The sequence below is a fragment of the Macaca fascicularis genome, chromosome 17 (assembly GCF_037993035.2).
Source record: "Macaca fascicularis isolate 582-1 chromosome 17, T2T-MFA8v1.1".
In the NCBI taxonomy this organism is placed as follows: Eukaryota; Metazoa; Chordata; class Mammalia; order Primates; family Cercopithecidae; genus Macaca; species Macaca fascicularis.
In genome coordinates this window covers 30,954,111-30,975,227 of record NC_088391.1, presented here as the reverse complement: position 1 = coordinate 30,975,227, position 21,117 = coordinate 30,954,111, and the positions used below count along the sequence as shown (strand labels likewise).

At 48.2% G+C, this 21,117-nt stretch overlaps 1 protein-coding gene across 1 annotated transcript in view; it reads left to right on the top strand.

Moving 5' to 3' along the window:
- Window positions 1-12,612: 12,612 nt before the first annotated feature.
- DHRS12 (dehydrogenase/reductase 12) overlaps window positions 12,613-21,117 on the top strand; it is a 36,184-nt gene continuing 27,679 nt past the window's right edge. Inside the window, 2 exon segments of the mRNA XM_074022077.1 lie at window positions 12,613-12,756; window positions 21,024-21,116. Coding sequence (XP_073878178.1) covers window positions 12,613-12,756; window positions 21,024-21,116 — 237 coding nt within the window.

Here is a 21,117-nt window from a genome sequence, read left to right as displayed (position 1 = left end):
GCTTATTAGTCACTAGACTCACTGCCTGGGCGAGGAGGACATAGCATGTTATGTAGGGCCACATGGGGCTTGCACTTGGGAACAGAGTGGACCTGCAGGGGCCATGACGGTCATGCCTTGTAGTAACAGGAGGACCAGGTAACCCTGTGTTCCCATGGGAGGAGTTTCCTGTCTTGCTTGAGTAATTTCACAGATGGGCAGTGAGGTGAAACCCACTCGGCTGGTGCCTGGGTGAGGGGCGGTGACTGACGGGGGACTGGTCAGGTGGGAGACCTTGCCTGCTGGGTAAGGGGCATGCCTGGTGAGGGCAGGGGAACTCACAGTTAAGCCCTTGGGCCTCTGTGACGCTCAGAGATGTCAAGGCCGCCCATAGAATTGTAGGCCTTGGAATACAGCCTCCTAGAGCCACCTCTGCCTTTCTTGTGCCTTATTCCCTGGGTTATCTAGTCCTGGGTTCAAATCTGTCTTTGAATTTTCTCAAATTCTCAATGCAGGAAGGGAGATGTAATCAGTGATGAGATATACATTGTCCATGAAGTAAAAAAAATGAAAAAGTCTTCTTGACCACCATCAGGAGCAGATCAGAAGCCTCGCCGCCTGCTCACCGAGAGCAGGCCGGCACGTCCTCTTCTCCAGCCTTCCAGGGACTTTTCCCACCGTTGCAAAACTCTTGCCGTCTGATCGGACTCATGCAAACTGATGTTTTTCACTCTTTGTATCTTTTTTTGAGTATTTCAGCTGCTATTTAATACAATGTCCTATAGCCTGTACCTTTCCATGGCCATCAAAAAGAAAACAGAAGAGAAACATTTCCTACATCAATTAACAGTTTATACATTTGTTTGTAAGGAAAGCAGTTTGGGTTCGATTCCCAAGTCACTGGGGAAAGGGGTTGAAACCCAGATTCCCTTGGGATCCCTTCTGTCAGCCCAGCGTCCCCGCCCACCCCCAGCAGCAGGTGCTGGTGCTAATGGTGCACACCTGCACCCTTTTGTGGGGGCCGCCTTGGTTGACTGGAGCCAGCTGCTGAGAGTTCCTCCGCCCCCTCGCAGTTCACCCCACCGACAACCATAGCTAAGGACTGAGTTGGGGAAGAGGGAGGAAAAGCCCAGCTTGTTTCAGGGCAGGTCAAACTTGAGGCGTTTATGCTCCAGAGCTGCCCGTGGGATCAGGTGAAAGCAGGGCTTCAGGGAAAGCCACATCCTTTCCCAGCGCTTCCCTTTTCCCAGTGCTTCCTCCCTCACCCTAGTTCGTTTCTCCCGAGACCACACCCTCAACACATCCCTTATCCAGAGCTTCATCTCTTCTGCTTCACGGAAGCTGGCCTAAGCCAGGGTTATTTCTCCGCAGCTGGAGGCGTGACATAAATTACTAGTATGTCCCCTTTTACAACCCTTTTTATTTTCCTAAAATGACAATTTTAAAGCTTTATTTTTATTATAAAAGTGATACATGCTATGGCTGGAGATTCAAATCATGTCAAAGAGTATGAAGTAAAAAGTTAAAAGATTTGAAGCCCCCATACCCAACTCCCGGTCCCCAAAAAGGTACCCAGTGTTAATTCTGTAGTATCCTTATGGAATGTCTATGTATCGTTAAGCATAAATATATGTACTTTTTACATAAATTATGTCAGACTAGGCTGGCCATGGTGGCTCACCCCTGTAACCCCAGCATTTAGGGAGGCCAAGGTGGGCGGGTCACAAGGTCAAGAGATTGAGACCATCCTGGCCAACATGGTGAAACCCTGTGTCTACTAAAAATACAAAAATTAGCCAAGCGTGATAGCGGGCACCTGTAGTCCTAGCTACTTGGGAGGCTGAGGCAGGAGAATCGCGTGAACCCGGAAGGTAGAGGTTGCAGTCAGTCAAGATCATGCCACTGCACTCCAGCCTGGGCAATAGAGTGAGACTCCATCTCAAAAAAAAAAAAAAAAAAAAAAGGAAAAGAAAAAAAATTATGTCAAACTATTCATATTATTTGGCAAGCTGCATTTTGCTACTTCCTGGATCATGGATTTCTTTCCATTATCAGTGCAGAGCCTCAAACATGACTAATACATATTCATAGGACTCATTTTAAGAGGCACATCCTCTGTAACTGGCCTGGTCTGTCACTTCTGTGAACCAAAATGGGAAGAGCAGTAATGTGAAATTGTATTTTGACAAATGAACAGCTGAGAGGTCAGTGTGAGAAACTGTTTGCCATTATTCCTCCCGTCGTGTACCTAAGTAGGGCCCTGGCTGAACCGGGCTCCTGGGGAAGTTCATTGCAGGGCCTTTGGATTAGGCACATGACGCACCTGAGGGAGACTCACCTGGACGTGATGATGCATTGAGCTCCTGAGAGGAGAGAGGTTGATTAGGGTAAATGCTCTTCTCTCTGTTCCCCAGGAATGTGAGAGTCAACAAAATCCCATCATCATCAACGAAACCATTAAAAAATCCCAGCACTTTGAGAGGCCAAGGCAGGTGGATCATGAGGTCAGGAGATGGAGATGATCCTGGCTAACACAGTGAAACCCTGTCTCTACTAAAAATACAAAAAATTAGCTGGGCGTGGTGGTGGGTGCCTGTAGTCCCAGCTACTCGGGAGACTGAGGCAGGAGAATGGCATGAACCTGGAAGGCAGAGCTTGCAGTGAACCCAGATCGCACCACTGCACTCCAGCCTGTGCGACAGAGCAAGACTCCGTCTCCAAAAAAAAAAAATCAAAGCCGCCTACTTAAGGACCAAATTATCCTTCCAATATCATGTGATTGTGTGAATACCTACAGCTGAGATATATTCAGCAACAGATACAAGACGGAAGCAACACCTGAATATTGCAGAAACTATAAAATGTATTTTAAGTTACATAACAAAAATTAATAATGTACCACAATGTGGTACCATCTCATACCCATCAGGATGGATGCCATTAAATAAAAAAAGGAACAAACTCCGAAGATAACAAGTTGGTGAGAATATGGTGAGTCGGAGCCTTTGTGCAATACTGGAGGGAACATAACATGAAACAGCAGCTAATGGAAAACAGTATGACAGGTCCCCCTAGAATTAAAAATAAAATTGCCATATAACCCAGCAATTCCACTTCTGGGTAAACACACAAAAGAACTGAAATCAGGGTCTTAAAGAGGTATTTGCACACTGATGTTCATAGTAATATTATTCAAAATAGCTAAGAAATTGAAGCAATCCAAGTGTCCATCTATGGATGAATGGATAAACAAAATGTGGTGTATACACGCAATGGAACACTATGCAGCCCTGAAAAAGAGGGAAATTCTGAAACTTGCTACAACATGGATGAACCTGGAGGACATGACGCTAACTGAAATGAGCCAGCCACAAAAAGGCAAAGTGTGATTCTACTTAGATAAGGTCCCTAGAGTAGTCAAATTCATAGGGACAGAAAGTAGAATGGTGGTTACCAGGGGCTGGGGAAGGGGTCAACGAGGAGTTCTTGTTTAATGGGTACAGAGTTTGAGTTTGGTAAGATGAAAAAGTTCTGAAGATGGATTGTTGCGTGGCAATGTAAATGTACTTAATATTGAACTATACACTTAAAAACGGTTAAAATGGTAAATTTTATGTTGTGTGTATTTTATCATAGTCAAAAATAAAAATAAGTATTCCTCAGTCCTCCCAAGCCTCCACAGTCGCTCTATATTAAATAGCTGGCCAGTGTGGGGTCATTTGGTCATTCTATGCATACGCAGGGCCATGCTGCAAACCCAGTCTCACTCATAGTGACTGCAGTGCTCAGCACCCAGCTCTGAGTGCCACAGGCTTAGCGGGTTTGGGAGTGGGAGCAATGCTGGTAGAAAAACTGTGGGAATTATAAGCTACCCCGTCACACCCAAGAACAAATCAACCAACCAAAAAAGGGGAGGGGACAGTAGTGGAAATTTCTAGTCCCACAAAAGTTACTAAAAGAAGAAACAAGGAGACGCCACCATGGGACACATCCCTCACCCTTCCAGAGAAGGGGTTAAGCGTGTGGCGTCTGAACCCAGACTGTCAGGCTGGGATCCTGGCTGTGCCCCTTTCCAGATGCATGTGATCTTGGATGTGCCACCGAAACTCTCTGTGCCTTGTTTTCATTTGTAAGGAGATTAAAACAATGCTTGGCACATAGTAGGTGAAGCATAAGTATTTGTTAAAAGAAAATATTCTTTATTTCACCCTCATTACAATGCTATGAGGACTGTATAGTTATGCTCCTCTGTAGAGGGGAAACTGAGGCTCACGGAGGTAAAGTGTCTTTTCTGAAGATGCCTCAGAGCTGAACGTGGGCCTTCTGACACTCTATCCCAGTTCTCACCTTGTGTCTGCATCCCTCTCCCGCCTTTGTAGGTGGCCCTTCTCCTGAGGCCAGCGGTGGGTGTGAGGTAGTACAGAGAGCGTGGGTAAGGCGAGCTACAACCACCTCACCAAGCAGCCTGCATGCTCTTGCGCTACTCCTGCCCCAGGCACCACTAGAGAAAGCCCACGGCTTTTGCACTCAAAACAGAACCTGCTTGTCGTAAAACGGAAGCCCTGGAAGCAGGCTGCATGAGAGTTTAAGACAAACACGAGTCCCGTTTGTGGAAAATCACTTTCCCCATCAACGTGGCTATATGAAGGCTAACCACCCTGGCTTCGCTACTGCCCCACTTTGGCCCCATCTCACTGCCAATGTCTGCAGTCCTTGGAGGGTGCACAGGGCTGGGGAAAGAAGGGTCTTCTCTGCGTGTTTTAAATCTAAGTAAGTGATTCATGCACATGGTACAAAACTCAATGGCACAGAAGGTTCAATGTAAGCTGGGTCTGTCTCCCGCCTCGGCTCCCCACTGCCAAAGTTCTGGCCAGAGGCCCACGCTGTGATTAGTTTCTTGTGAAAGGAAGGAAACCCCTAAATCAAATTGATTTGTTCGGTAGGAAGTTGGTTCAGATGGGCAACAGACAGCCCTGGGGCAAGCCAGTCTGTAAAGGATGATGGGCACCAAGGGACACCGGGAGGCAGCCGGAAGGACCTTTCTACACGGTGAGTGTGTCAGCTGTGGAGTGGGGAGGAGGGCAGGCTGGTGTCTACCACGTACCTCTTCCCTGGGCTGCTGCTCTCCTCTGCTAGAAGTGAATGCCAGAAAGCAGTCGCCTTGGGTTTCTGATAAGGCTTTTGTGATAGAGGCTAGGATCCCATGACCCGCCCCCCACTTCTTGTCATTAGGAAGAGCTCAGTTCCTTAATCCATGTACAGGCAGGGTCAGCACCTGTGCGTGGTCCACACTGAAAAATAAGGATCAGCATCAGAGACCTTCTTCCCCACTCTCTGCCTCATCCTCTCTTCCTTTTTGTTCCTTTCCCTTTGCTGTCATTTCCATTCCCCACCCCCAATTGCCCACTAAACATGTACAGGAATGGTGCCTGGCTTCCTATGAGTTTACAATTTATAGTTATTCATCTTATTAACTAAGTGGCTTTGCCAGGTAAAATATTAAGGTACCATTGCCATTATGACCTTGTCTTCCATGATCTCATTGGCAGCTGGTGTTGCCATGACAACTTGGCTAGAGGAACTGGTATGAGCTTCAGTGGAAGGCGATATGAACACTGGTGTGTGTGTGTGTGTGTGTGTGTGTGTGTGTGTGTGTGTGTGTAAGAGGATACAGACTTCTCATCGTGTGTATCTGTTGTGCAGAAAGCCATGGATTTCCACACCTTCTGCTTCTCCTTCCAATGTGGTCAAAATTAGCCTCAGGGATCTAAATCAATTGGAAGGGAACTCTGGAGGATGATTTCTTTGTTTGGCTTTTTGAGTGGCAAATTGGAACCAGGAACACAGAAGAAATATTTTAGTGGCTTTCCACCTATGGGAAATGAAGCAATCCTACCCATTTTGACGTTTCTCTTAAAAGCACCCTGGGCCTAACTTACTTAACATCCGTAATTTTCTTATTAGATGTATAGAAAGTTGGAGCTAAAAGGAGCCCCAGATGTCACCTAGTCTGGCCCTTTTTTTGTTCAGATGAGAAAAAGTGAGGCCCAGCGGCTGACTTGCCCCCATTTAGTATGGTGCAGCAGGGAAGGTGTGGACTCTGGAATCGTACTACCTGGCCTCAAAGCCTGGCTCCACCGTGTATTTACTGTGACCTGAGTCAAGTCATGTAACCTCTCTCTGTTTGTTCATCTATAAAATGGGGATAATAGCAAGAGTAACCATATGGATCAGTGTGAGAATTAAGTGCTATAATCCACAATGCTTGGCACACTTTAAGCCTTCTATACATTTTATCACACGGGTCACACAGGGAATAACTGGCAGAAACTGGTTTAGAATCCAGCTCAGCTGACTCCAGTTAAACTGGAAGATTCCTCTATGAACTCCATACTGCCCTTTGTTTCTTTGTGTGTGTTACTTGGCATCCAAGTGAGAGCGGAAGCTCATTTTGAGACTGGGGTTGGCTTTTCCTAAGACCTCCTCTTTAAATGTATATAATGTATACATGAACTACCTCATGGATGCTTGATTGGAGGCTAACACTGGACACCTCATGCCCTCATTGGAACCTTTCTTGAATGTACACTGTGTGGCTGTAAGCGTAGGGGAGAAAGGAATGAGAAGAAAACTTGAGGGAAATGAACACTTCTGATCACTTCGTATGAAACTAAGCTCTTTATAATGAATGCCTTTAATCATCACAACCACCCCACGCGGTGCGCATATTCATTCCCATTTTACACATGAAAAAACCAAGACTGAGGGTGTATGCAGCATGCTCAGGTTCACCTGGCTAATGCAGAGAGCTGGGTTTCCAGCCACATTTTTACTTCAAGGGGCCGCTGACACCCTCCAAGAGACGTGGTGGTTCAAAACTATTTCTCATCCCCGCTCTGTGAGCCAAAAGCCTATTTCCTGAGGTGGTCAGAGAGATTCAGAGCAGACTGACACCTTTTCCATCACTGACACAAAGAGGAGTGTATTAAAAACAGTATGTAGCCCTGGGGATCTAAAATTTGGCTTTTTGGAGCCAAATCGGACAGGCATTGAACGTCACACGAGGCTGGGTGGTTTTACAAAACGCCACTTGTTTAAATTTCATCACTCTGTCAGGAATAACAGCAACGTAGTGGAGCCTCAGAGTCCTGTTCAGAGGGGCGAGCTGTTCTGGGGAAATTTATTTCAAAAGTTATTCTGAAGTAAAACTTGCCCACTGCGGGGTGAGGTTGGACAGTGATCCTATATCCTAGGTAATGAGGCTATGAAAGCAGCTAGTCTCTGTTCAGCTTATGTAAGTGGGACCCAGTCTCTGGGCGACTTGGGTAAACCGGTATAGAATTTAACAGGGTGACTAGCAGTGACAGCAGCAGTAAGACCCCCATTTCTAATGTGGCGTTAGGGCTGGAGATTAGATGTGGACAGGGGTGTCTGAGTCCTACATAGCGGGGCTGGAATGGGGCTGGATTACTAGTCTGAGATCTGGGTTCATGCAGCAACCACACTTTTTTACTCACACTGTTCATTTGGGCTTGGGTGGAAGGAGGCTGATGAGGATTTGGGGGAAATCAAGGGGCTCTCCCTGGCACTGCATGAAGTCGCAGAACCAGTGGCAAAAGTTCAGACTTTGGAGACAATTACTTCTCGGGTGGGAGCCCCAGCCCTGCCTCTTGCCTGCGATGTCGCCAATCTGACTGCGCTTGCTGGAGACGGGAAATGTGGCAGGGCACTGCATCCCCCAACACATGTAGGAACTTAGAGAATGCCAGTTATTACAATAACCCTTAACACCAATTCGATGCAGAAGTCTTTTAAATATCGTAAGCCTCGTCGTTTTATTCCACATGGTTTTCTAGGTAACCAAATTCTCGGAGGTGCGTCGCATCCCGGCCATGCCCAGCAGGACGGTGTTCTCTAAACGGCACTGATGCCCGATTTCAACCCCGAGGAGACTGCGGACCTCGGCTGTGGCCCCCACGAGGGCCGGTCCGCCCTCACTCCACCCTCTGAGGCTGGGGCGGAGTCGACCGGCCGGCCCCGAGACCCCTCGCCTTCCTTGTGGAGCAAGGTCCCGGAAGCCGCGGCTCTTACATAACCGGGATGATGTAAGGGCGGGCGACTCCCGCGGGGCGGGACCGGGGCGGAGGCCGCGCCGGGAGCGCGGCGGGGCTCGGCGTGCGGCGCGCCCGCCATGTCCCTGTACCGCAGCGTCGTGTGGTTCACCAAGGGGCTGCGCGAGGACACCAAGTAAGGCGGCGCGGCGGGGCGCGGGCCCCGGGCTGTCACGTGGCCCGCCTCGGCGCGGGCTAGCGGGGTTGGCGGGGACGCGCCCGCGGCTCCTTCGCCGTCTCGCTGGGCCGACTAAGCGAGTCCAGAACGACTGGGGCGCCTGCCCTCTACTGGTCCGCGGCTGGGCGTGGGGCGGTCGCCAGACTCCAGCCCCTCAACGCCCGCAACCGAGACTGGCGCCCGAGGGGCGGGACTGTGGCGCGCCCAGGCCCAGGGCCGTCCCACTGACGTCAGGCGGCCCTGGAGCCAACGAGACTCCTGGGCGTCACCTCGGCGCCCTGCGGGGTGTGCTCCTGGAACTGTCTTCGTAGTGCTGCTGGCGGCGTCAGATAGGGCTGGATCTAAATCGCTAGCCCAGGCTCTGTCCTCGTACCTTTGGGTGTGTTTCCTTTAAGAAGATGCGGCACCTGGACTGCGACCTTTGGCTCCAGCTGGAACTTTCCAGCCTGGGTCTCCAGCCAGTGTGGCCGTGCACCCAGTGTGTGCTTCTGGGGAACAGTGCGTGGTGGTTTTGTCGCCCCGTGATCACGCTCAGTGTGCCCTAGTTGGCTCTCCACCTCATTGTTGTTTTAAGAGGTGACAGGTTCCTGTGACGGAGGACAGATGGAGGTTTTCTCTTGGGATTAGGCTAACCGCTGGTTCTCAACCCTGTCTGCACATCAGAATCACTGGGCGAGAATTAAAAGTACCCAGTTTTCAGGCTCCGTCCCTACAGATTCTGATTCAGTGGGTCTGCACAGGGGCCTGGACTGGCGTTTCACCCAAATCCCCAGGTGATTCTCACCTCTGAGAGGCTTCTCCCGTCACTGGGGCGTTATCAGTTCTCACGGCAACCTGGCCAGCATTCCTAGGGGAGGTAGGAGTTGCAGCTCCCTTCTCTTCACCCCACATCGTTTTGGGGAAAGTTCAGCTCTGCCTCAGGAGCCCCTGCTGCAGAGAATGGTGGGGAGTGTAGCCGTGCGCCCTGTCCCACTGTTTTTAGGGGAGTACAGTGGCAGCCTCTTTCTTTCAAAGGGGTGTCCTCTGGCAATGACCATTAATTGCTGGATCTTTCCACATTCCACAGCCTGAAAGCTTGCGTCAGTTTCCAAGCCGGGGTGGGCCCCAAGGAAAGCAGGCTGTAAAAATCTCTCTGAGGACTCTTTCTCTCTGTTTCCCCGCCTTGAGGGAAGGTAGAAGTGAGGCCAAGGGGCCCAATTCACCACACATTGGTGGGGGAAGGGAGGGGAGGGGAAGGCGGCTGGCAAAGTTAGATGGGTTTTCCTGTTCTTGTAGATTTAGTGAATGGGACAGAAAAACAACAACCTTATTTTGACTTCAGTGTGAGAGCGCGGAGTCAGAGTTTACAGCGTTTCTCTTGGCACAAGGATTTTTATAAAGCCTCCCTTTATTGGGCTCCTAGGCAGGAGGATCTAATCACTGTTTCCTCGACTTTGCTGAACCTAATAATTCCCTGGGGCAGTTTTAAACAGACTTCTAAACCCTGGGCAAGTGTGGATGGGTCCTAAGCAAATTCCATATTTGGGTAAATTGAGGGTGTGGGGAGACACAGATACCTGCCAGCTTCCCCCTCCCCATCCCTGTCACCTCAGGTTCAGGAAACAGTAAGTACAAATGCCCTCTCAGCTTGAATCAAAATCATGGGCAAGGCACATGAAACCGCAGGTTGCCAAGCAAGCAGTTTTGAGTCAGTAGGCAGGGCATTTCCAACAGGTTTCCAGGTGATGCTGATGCAGCTTGTCTGGGGACTGCCCTTTGGCACCGAGGCTGGGTGTTGAAGAATGGAACACCCAGCCTTTGGCTTCATCACCTACCTTCTGGTGACTTTGGGAAAGTCATGTATGTGTGTGTTTGAAAAAGAGAGACTGATATCTAGAGTTTGTGAAAATAAACTGCTTCCCCAGTAAGGGGCAGAGTACATAAAAGACAAGTCTTTTTAACAACAGATCAGACCAGGATGGAATTCTTGTATTAAGACAAGATCCAAGGCAGAGGACAGAGGGCGGGGACATGTCCTGCAGGCCAGGCTGATACTGCCCGCCTGGCAGTACTCCCAGGATGGAGTTTGAGGAAGAGGTTTAACCCAGAGGAGCCACGCTCAGCAAACATTCGGATCAACGTGGAGCCCAGAGGCTAATGGCCCCTCTGGCTGGGTATCACAGAGAAAAGCCTGTCAGCTTCCTGCCCCTGGAGAAGGGCTCTTCAGGCCTATTCCCTGTGGACTGCTTTTTTTCTGGCTCTATTGTATTTGCGAAGTTCTCACTCATTCCCCACAATGCCTCCTCCTAGCTAAGCCCCTATTCAATGACTCAGGCCCTTGCCTCTACCGGAAAAGTCTTTCACAGAGATTCCAGGGCTCACGTCTGTGTATGGGGGGAAAAAATCTTCCAGTTTCCTCTTTGTAGTTTAAAATGCTCTCAAAGTCCCTACTGATTTGAAGACTTGGGGGCCAAATGAGCTCAAGTTTGAACAGGGAAGGTGCTGTCATTATTAATAGTGATAGTAATCATGTCGTCTGGGCACGGTGGCTCACACTTGTAATCCCAGCACTTTGGGAAGCCGAGGCGGGTGGATCACCTGAGGTCAGGTGTTCAAGATCAGCCTGGCCAACATGGTGAAACCCTATCTCTACTAAAAAATACAAAAATCAGCTGGGCGTGGTGACAGGCGCTTATAACCCCAGCTACTCAGGAGGCTGAAGCAGGAGAATCACTTGAACCTGGGAGGCGGAGGTTGCAGTGAGATGAGATTGCGCCACTGCACTCCATCCTGGGCGACAGTGTGGGACTTAGTCTCAAATAATAATAATAATAATGTCAACTGCTAATTATTGAGCTCCTAATATGTTCCAAGTGCTGTCATAAGTGCCTTACACACAGCATCGCATTTAGGCTGCCCAAGAGGTATCTCATATTATTCCCTTTCTGCAGATGAGGAGATAAGAGCTCAGAAAGATTAAGTCAACACAAGTTTGCACAGCTAGTAAGAGGCTGAGCTGTGACTTAAATTCAGGTTGTTCAGTCCAAGCCCTTGTTATTGATATTTTTTAGTTTCAAGTCAACCTTTCAGGAAGGCTTTGGAAGAAGAAGGCTTGTTTGCCACTCACAGCAGAAGCAATGGGTAGGCTGTTCTCTAAGCTGCCCTGCGTGTTCTGGTGAGTTACAGATGGTGAAAACAGGAACATTTTTCTTCTCTTAAGAACATCTGGCTTGACTGAAACAAGTGGCAATGCCTGCCCTGTGGCAATGACTTTCAAACCAAACCCAAGCTCATAAACATCCTTTGGCCACTTCCCCGAGTTCCAGAGCATGTAACTGGCAGTTGTGCTGTACCAGGGCATGGGGCAGGAGGCCAGCTGTTAGCTACCCGTTTGTAAACAGGTCCTGTGGGAGGGCTCTCAGCATGTGTGGAGCCTTGCGATCAGAGTCCTGTTCTGCATTGCAGGGGAAAAATCTCTTGACTCCATGGGTGAGAGATATAAGTAAGCTCTGAGACCCCAGTCTGCCTGTACGTGGGCAGAGTCTGCCCTCTGGGCCTCCTCCTGCCAAACCCACCATTCTGCCACCACTGCCCTCAGCCAATTTCATAGCCAGGAAATACTGGAAGGGTAAAGGTAGGGAGGTATCGCAAAAGGAATGGGAGAAAGAAACAGTTAAGGAACTCACGGTTGCATCTATCCAATATGATGCCTTTGTGCAAATCAGAAAACCTCTTCTGCAATATGCTTTTCTGCCACCTGCCAGAACATTATCATAATGCAGATACAAATCTCCCATCATTCTGATCCGAATGGCACTCCCTAGAGCTGTTCAGTGCACACCCTGTGTCCCTGAAGGAGCCTTGGCTTCCTCTGATGGGTGCGGAGCTTAAATAACTCCACCGTCCTCCTCCTTTATTCCCTACTTGCAAATCTCCCGCATTTCTCCAAGTAGGCAAGGATATCTGTCCTGCAATGCAATAAGCATAATGCAGATGGTCTCTTAAACTTCCCAAAACCTGCCCCCCACAAAAGGGAAAAGAGCAATTCATCTGTGAAGGGATTTTTTTCTTTTTGACACTCCCCAGGATTGGGGCAGTCAGAGGAAGACAATTTGGATGCCAAAATGTTGGAATCTCCAATATTTTCAAAAGTTTGGGAAGATCATGGTCCAGGAAATGCAGGCCCTGCGATGGTGGTGTTCATGAGAGCAGGGAGGGCGAGGGAGAAAGGAGTTTCGTGATGTGTTGGGAGAGGCAGAGACAGCAATAATGCCATCCTAGAATTAGGCTTTCTCCTTCAGGGGTTTATGTTCCCCTCTCCTTATAGCTGGTCTTCCCGTGGGTCTGCTGTTTCTGGGAGTGGCTATGAATCTGCGTCCAAAGACTTTGTCCCTCATGACTTGGAGGTCCAGGTTCCTGGAATAGTCTTTTTGGTCACTGGAGGAAACAGCAGCATTGGCAAAGCAACCGCCCTTGAAATCGCCAAGCGAGATAAGCAGCTGCTAACACGTGTGTCCACTGAGCCCCACGGCCAGACTGTGGCCGGTCCACACGGAGGAGGGTACCCTGTGTCACAGGCAGGTCAGGAAGTCCTGGACGACGATCCCGTGGTTCTGGGCACAGCTGCCAGCTTTCTGAGCTTTGAGCTAGAGGTGGCTAAAGCAACAGGAACCCTTTCCTCAACACTTAATTAATTCACAGGAGAGCTTGGGCCCTGCCCACATGTCCCAGTGTTTTCTGATTAAGAACAGTGAGGGGCTCAAGCAAACCCTGGACGTCAGAATTCCCAGTGGAATTTAATTTAAAAAAAACGTGGACACCTGGTCTCTAACTCATGTCTTCTCAATGAGACTCTTCTGGGGTTAGAGATGGGGAGGGGGAGCCTCGGAGTCCACCACAATTTGGATATGGATGGTAGTTATGAACCAATGCCCCCAAAATACCTGGAGAGAAGAGTGCATTGAACTGACCTTCCTCCTTGCTGGGGTCCAGCCTCCAGGGCTAGGGCAGCCTCCTGCTTCCCTCCCCTAACCTTGACTATAAAGAGGCGCTTCAGGTGCCCTGTAGAGTCTTCAGTCAGCAGAAGTCTTCCTCATGGTAAATGCCAGAATCTCCTGCATGAGCTCCATGATCCTGGGTCACCAAATGGCTCTGCAGTGGCTGGAAAAGTTTGCTGCATCTCTCCAGAGCCTCTTCTGGAAAAATGGATGTTCCAGCAGAAGATGGGGAACTAGGTTGTGAATTTATCGCTTTTTAAGATGCTGAAGATATTTTCTTTTTTCCTCTCTTTAAATCCAAGTTAGGCATTTTTCAGGGGACTGTTATATCATTTGAAGCTTTAATTATCTGCCAAGTCAGAGAGAGGATTAATTGCATCTTAGCAGCTGGGAAGCACTCTGAAGTGTGGAGAGGAGGAGAGAGAAGAGGGGCTGGTGTTGTGGTTAGCCTGTAGCCTCCCATGAAACAGACCCCATTTAATCAAGTGGGTGATTTTTAGTGAAGAAAGCAGACTCCATAATGATTTTTTCTTAGCTGCCACAGCGAAGGCATTCTGCTTTAAATTGATCTTGATTGATGACGGTGTGGCATTGGCTGGGATAATATGAGGGCTGCTGATGGATTCAACATTCAGTCAATACGTGAGTCCCTACTACATGCTAGGCAAGTGGTTCTCTACTTTGACTGAACATTACATCACCAGGGGAGCTTGTAAAACTTACCCAGGCCTGGGCCCATCGCCTAGATCTTTAAAAGCTCCCTAGGTGAGTGTAAAGTGCAGCCAGGGTTAACACCTCTGGGTCAGCTACTATGCTAGATGCTAGGGAGGCAGATGTGACTCAGATCAATGTTTCTTATCCTTGATGTGTTCAGGCCCTCAAAAAATCAGGATGTTATCCCAGAGGCACTGTCAGCACAGACAGACAGGAAGGTTCCAGTACCTCCCTCACGATCGCCCTCGCTGCTCTAACTCTGGGAACCACCCATCTAGGTTTAACAGAGGAGTGTCAATTGTGAGCCCATATGTCTTCATTTTTCATTCGGAAGACCTGGTTTCTGTAGCTCTCGCTGTAACTCACAGATGGTTTCATTGAATTCCACCAGATGGCACAGTTCACCTGGTTTGTCGAGATCAAGCCCGAGCAGAAGATGCCAGGGGTGAGATCATCCGGGAGAGCGGTAACCAGGTGAGCAGCTCCTCACCCCTCCTGCTGGGTTTCCTCGCCTCCACGGTCAGCTGTGAGGAGGCTGGACTCCTGCCCACGTTCCCTGGGTTAACGATGGCCTGTGTTTGTGCTTCTGCGTTGGAAGCAGCCTCAGCCAGCAGAGAGCTGGGCCCTGCTTTTGAGTGGCTAGGTTTGACAAGAGGATAAGTGGGGCACTGAGGCTTGACCGCATGGTCCTGAGCTGCCTGTGAAACCAGCAGAGGCCAGCAGGCAGAGGCCCATTACAGTGGACAGTGATACTTCCAGGCTCCTCACCCCAGAGGGAGCCCACATCAGCGACACACAGCAAGGGTCACCGGGGTGCCATGGAGCCATGCGTTGACCCGATGTCTTCTAATAAAGAGAAGCACCAGCAGCGTTGGGTCTTGATGAGAGCTACTTTCTGACATGGGCTTTCAGAGCTGCCTCACATTTTGTGATCTTTCTCTTCTGAAAGAGCTGGAACCACGATTGGCTACATAATTAGTGGGGCTCGGTGCAAAATGAAAATGCACGACCCTTGTGTAAAAGTTATTTAGAATTTCTACACAACAAAGGCAGAACATCAAACCAAGCTTGAGGCCTAGTCGCAGGGCCTGTGCAGCTGTATAGATCGTATTCCCGTGATACATCGTGCAGCCATGAGGCTGGCCCTGGATGGAAAACCCTGACCCCAGAAAGGACCCTCAGTCACCATGGCTGGTCGCTCACTGTCACTGAAGAACGCCCTCATTCCATTCCCACCTCTTCTCTAGGAGACCCCACAATTGGAGAGCCCGTAGGAGGGGAGCCAGGGAGGGACAGACGGTACCCACCCTCAGGCATGGACCCTAGCCAAAGAGAAGCATGCCCCTGTCTAGGATGGAATATTTTGCTTCAACTTTGAAATAACATTTTCACACCAAGTGTCTGTTCCTTTCCCTTTCTCGTGGAAATCCCCAGTCTCATGCCATCAGGTGCCTTACAGAGGCTTAGTGCTGGCGGCGAGTGTGAGGGTCTCTAAATCTTCCTCTAATGTCTGCAAGTGCCGCTGCGATCTGCGGGCTGCAGTTCTCGAGATTGAAAGCTGGCTGTCTGCCTGCTGATAACTTTCAGTGGTGCTGCTGCAGGATGCAACAAGAATACTAATCTCAGGCCGCGGGCAGGAGGAGGTTTGCCTGGATTCCAGCCCTCTGTGGTGTGGGCCACAGGCTTTAAAAAGTATATTTAAATGGAAAACGATGATAATATGGATCTGTTTGTAATATCCAGCCAGGCTTATATCCAATGCCACCATCTTTAGGAGGGGTAGAGAGCTGACAAGGGGAGCAAGCATGTTCCTGCGCTGGGGAGAAAGTGAGCCCTTGCCTGCTGCCCCCCTCACCTCCATACAGACACACTTGGTGGGATTTGAACGCACACACAGGACATTCACTGCTCTCTTGGGTTTATAAGTGGCCTCCAGCACTCACAGGTAGAACGTCCAGGATGAGGGTACCTGTCTGCTTATGCCAGTGTCTGGTTTCCCTGACTCAGTGTCTCCTCCAGGCTCTGCCAGGGATCAGCTGCGCCTCCCTGCTTATGAAGAGGCCCCACTCCACAGCTGCTTCTGGTCCGCCTTTGGTAGGCAACCCACACACAAAAGCATGGTATGCAGGACGGAGTTGGGCACTGATACGAGTCCTGGTTTTGCACTTTCTGGCCTGTGAGCTTGGGCAATGTTCTTAGCTTCCCTGAACCTTCACTTCCTCATTAAAAAATAGGGGTAACTTGACTTTATTCGTTTTTTAACGTGTATTTAAGGGTGAACCGTATGCCAAGCAGCATGCTGGGTGCTGGAGACACGGTGATTGGGACAGACCCAGCCCCTGACAGTCTTGTGCAGGGTACAAGTGATTAACAAGCGGTTTCTTTGAAGTGTGTGTGCCTGCCCTGGGCCTGGCCTCTGTGCTCTGTGTCACAGTGGGGGTGCGTTGGGGGACAAATAGTATGAACCCCAAGGTATGTGTTTCTTCAGTTCCTACAACCAGATAGCTTTTGGCTGGGTTTGGCCAATGGCAGGTATTAGAGGAAGGTTGGTAGGTGGAAGGAAGTGGGGAATTGAGAGATATTGGCTTCCCTGGTGATGGCTGAATCTCCTCTCTGGTTCTTCCTTCTGGTTCCTGGGCTCAGGCCACACTGCATTCTCCCTTTGTTCCTTGAGCCTAGGGCTGGTGGTAGTTTCCTGTTGTTACTAATCTCTGCGTTACTTCACCAATCGTGGTTGAGTTCTCACCTTCCTTAATCACCTGGGAAATCAATCCCTGCATTCAATTCCCTCTGTTGAAAGAGGTGTCTGTTAGATGCTACTGAAATAACATGATAAGGGCTACAAGATGGGAAGCTCAGGGTATCCTAAGAACAAACAGCTCTCAATCAATAGAAGTAGCTACTGTTATTGTTGTTGCTATTATCATTATTGTTTATACTAGGATTATTACCACTCTCAACCTTACATTCTCTGCTTCAAGTTTGTTCTGTTTAATCAGTGCTTAGGCCCTGCTTAGTGGGAGGTGGAAGCCTGCAAGCCCCCAGAAGCAGAAGAGATGTGTGGTAAAGCTGTGAGGGCACTGGAGCAGCTGGTCCTGCCTGCATGGTTGGGTGAACATCAAAGAAAGAAGGTCCCTTGGGCAGGAGGGTCGGGGTGAGGTGTGCAGCAGGGCAGCTTAGCCAGGGAGTACAGGCACCAGGTAAGACTCAGGGTCATGTGGGGATCTCAGCTGCTTGTACACGCTGGCTTGGTAATATCAGGTGTTTGGCCATATAGAGAGGTGAATATCATGCCGAAGTGATCTTTCAGAGAGGTTATGTGTGGCCTAACCTTGGGGAAAGGAGTACTGGTTACTGTAGAGCAGACCTCCGGCTCACCAGTCCACTGGACACGATACTCCCAAAGGGCCTAAGGGAGAAACAGACTGGACCTTTCTCCCCAGGCTTCTGGTTGCAGTTCAGCCCGGCCTTACTGCCTGGCTCCAGACTTTTGTCTAGCAGTTATCCCCAGGGGCAACATTCAAAACAAACAAACAAAAACCCTTCTATTTTATTTATTATTTTTTGAGATAGGCTCTCACTTGGGATTTTTGAGATAGGCTCTCGCAGTTGGGATTTGTCTGATGTCTTTCTCATGATTACATTGGAGTTACGGGTTTTACAGGGAACGATCACAGAGGTACAGGTGCCTGCGCAACGTATTTCAGTCCTGCAGGCTTCCTGATGTGGCTGGAAGGTTCTGTGAAAGCACTTATGTCTTGTGGGGGATTAACTCCACCAACGTCACACGCCACGATAAAAAACGGGTTTCTACTCCAGCTCTTCCAGGCCAATGTGATTTCTAGCTTCTTGAGAATGGTTGGTTTAGCTTCCCAAGATCTCCGTGGTTTTACGAAATACCGCCTCATTTCTCCAGAATGATTTCTACTTAACAAAGCACCTCCATGCACTGTTTACCGTGCTCATTGCGGGAACTGCTCTGATTGGGGGATCAGTCCCCATGATGTCACCTCATGAGTCCTGGGCCACACAGCCGCTATAGATGGTGGCTCATCTGCAGAAAGGGTCCCAGCTTTGTTTTGTTTTGTTCAGTTTCAGTAACCATGCTTTGTCACAGTGGGGACCAGTGGCTGCTAAGGTGAGCCTTCTCATTGTGTGGCTCTGCAGATTGGGACTTTTACACACATGCACCTGTTTCCAGTTCCTTCTCCTGGCCACAACAGACTGCTGGCCTTTCCTTCTGGGTGCTTTGTGGCCTCCTGTTTTGCCTCAGAGGGACACAGATGATTTCCTTCCTCTTTTCATAGTGCTTCATGTCACCAGCCCCGTGGCTGATCTGTCTAGGACAGTGATTCTCTCTTCCCTGCTGCTACCTCCTTTTCACTCTGAGACATCTCAAGCACTTCCAGGAAGCTCAGAGAACTTGTGGAATGTTTCAAGCAGAATTGGTTTTAGTTCACTTGAGTTTTGTTGCTGTTTTAACCTGGAGTTTGTGTATATGTTAACACATCACTTTCTGGTAGGAGGGAGTTTTAGGGTGGTTGCAGACAAGGCCTCAAAATGGAAGGATTAGGTGTCTAGACTCAGTTTGCAGTCGTTGGTACAGGCTCCCGGCTGACTCAGACATGACTCAGCAGCCTTGTACGCTCTGGCTGGGTGAGGGCCTTCACAGGCATTTTCAAAGAGAATAGCTCTGTACAGACAACGTTTTTCCTATCCTTTGAAGGCAGAGGAATATCCAGTTGGGCCAGGCTTAAGCTGAATGTGGTGTTCAACCTGACTCGACTTTCTGAGTCATGAAAATGTGGAGTTGCTTCTGTCTCGTTTGTCTCAGGTGAAAAAACAATATGTTTTAAGATGAGTAGAAAGAAATTCTGACTACAGCTTTGGGGTTTATAGCTCAATTAATGGGGAAACTCAGGCAGGGCACGGAACTTCCCTGCTTTGTCAAAGGAGTTGTGGCTCTTGCTCCGATCGTCGTCTGCAGGTTCAGTGCTTACATGCCTGCAGCAGCAGGAATTTCTGCCTTGGGTTAGTGATAGGTCACATATGTCCACTGATGCTCAGAGAGGGCACCGTTGCGTTCACTGGATGCCAAGAATGCAAATTTGGACTTAGGTACTGGGTACAGAGAAAAAGGTTTAGACAGCCAAGGTCCGTTATTGAACTACCATCCCCGTGACTGTGTAATACCATAAGGAGAAAGGGCGCATTAGACAGTGTCCCTTGCTCACGGAGTTCTAAGTCTCCTGGGGAGGTGGCTGTGTCCAGTGATAACCATGATACAAGGCAGAGATGGAAAAGTGTCATGACCAAGGACTAAGGGTCACAGCAGAACTTACCATCTTATTTATGATGTGCCTAAGATACTGTCTTAAGAGCAAAATTTTGACAAAAAAAAAAAAAAGATCAGCGGCAGGGAACTCTGACATATCCATGCAAAGGTATGTTATGTAGTCATTAAAAGGAATAGGGTGGAGTCATATATAACAAAATCATCTCCAAGACCTCTTGCAAGTCCTACAGCTCAGTAGCAAAACAGACAAACAACGACGTAACTTATAATCCGATTTGAAAATGGTGTAAGGACTTGAATAGACATTTCTCCAAAGAAGATATACAAATGGTCAACACAAGCTGACCACGGTGGCTCATGCCTGTAATCCCAGAACTTTGGGAGGCCAAAGCAGGCAGCTCACTTGAGGTCAGGAGCTCAAGACCACCCTGGCCAACGTGGTGAAACACTGTCTCTCCTAAAAATATAAAAATTAGCTGGGCATGGTGGCATGCACCTCTAGTCCCACCTACTTGGGAGGCTGAGGCAGGAGAATCGCTTGAACCTGGGAGGCGGAGGTTGCAGTGAGCCAAAATTGCACCACTGTACTCCAACCTGGGTGACAGAGCGCATTGGCACTCTTTTTCTCAAGAAAAAAAAAAATGGCCAATATATATATGAAAAAATACTTTTAATGTCAGTAGTCATCAGGGACATGCAAATCAAAACCAGAGTGAAATATCACCTTACACCTCTCAGGATGGCTATTGTTAAAAAAACAAAAGACAAAAAATGTTTGTTAGGTTGTGGAGAAATTGGAACCTTTGCACACCAGTTGTGGGAATGCAAAATGGTGGAGCCACTATGGAAAACAGTATGGAGGTTCCTCAAAGAAAATTCAAAACAGAGCTACCGTCTGACCCAGCAATTGCACTTCTGGGTACTAATCTAAGGGAATTGAAATCAGGATCCTGAAGAGCCATTAGCACTGCCATATTCATTGCAGCATTATTCAAAATAGCCAAGATGTGGAAACAGCTTAAATGTCCATCGACAGATGAATGGACAAAGAAAATGTGGTCCATACATACACACATTGGAATATCATTCAGCCTTAAAAGAGAAGAAATCCTGCAATGACATGGATGAACCTGGAGGACCTAACCTAAGTTCAATAAACCAGGCACAGAAAGACAGAGACTGTACAATTTCACTTATGTGAGGTATCCATAGTACTCACAATTCATAGAACCAAAGGGTGGAATGGTGGTTGCCAGGGACTGGGGAAAGGAGAAGTGTGGAGTTACTATCAAAGGGTACAAAGTTGCAGTTAGGCAAGGTGAATAAACTCCAGAGGTGCACTGTACAGCATTGTACCTAGTCGGCATGCTGGAAATTTTGTTAAGAGGCTAGATCTCATATTAAGTATTCTTATCACAATAAATAAGTAAAAATTGTTTTTACCACCAAAAACTAAAATACATATTGTTAAGTGCAAAAGATGGATGTAGAACAATGCATAGTCTGATCCTATTTGTGTGGAATATATATATATATATATCTTAAAATATATATAGTATATATAGTATATGCTTAAAATATTTCTGGATGATTCACAAAAAACTGTGAACAATGGTTTATTTTTGAGGAGTGGGACTGGTATTTTCCGTTTTATATCATTTCAAAGTATTTGCTTTTAAAAAATCATGTACTTTTAAAAAATTAAAAGTGCTAGTTTATATCTTTTTAAAAAGGGTTTATTTATTTATTTATTTTGCTTTCTAATTTAGAACATTTTTCTGCACATTGTGGACTTGTCTGATCCCAAGAAAATCTGGAAATTTGTTGAAAATTTCAAGCAGGAACATAAACTCCATGTTCTAG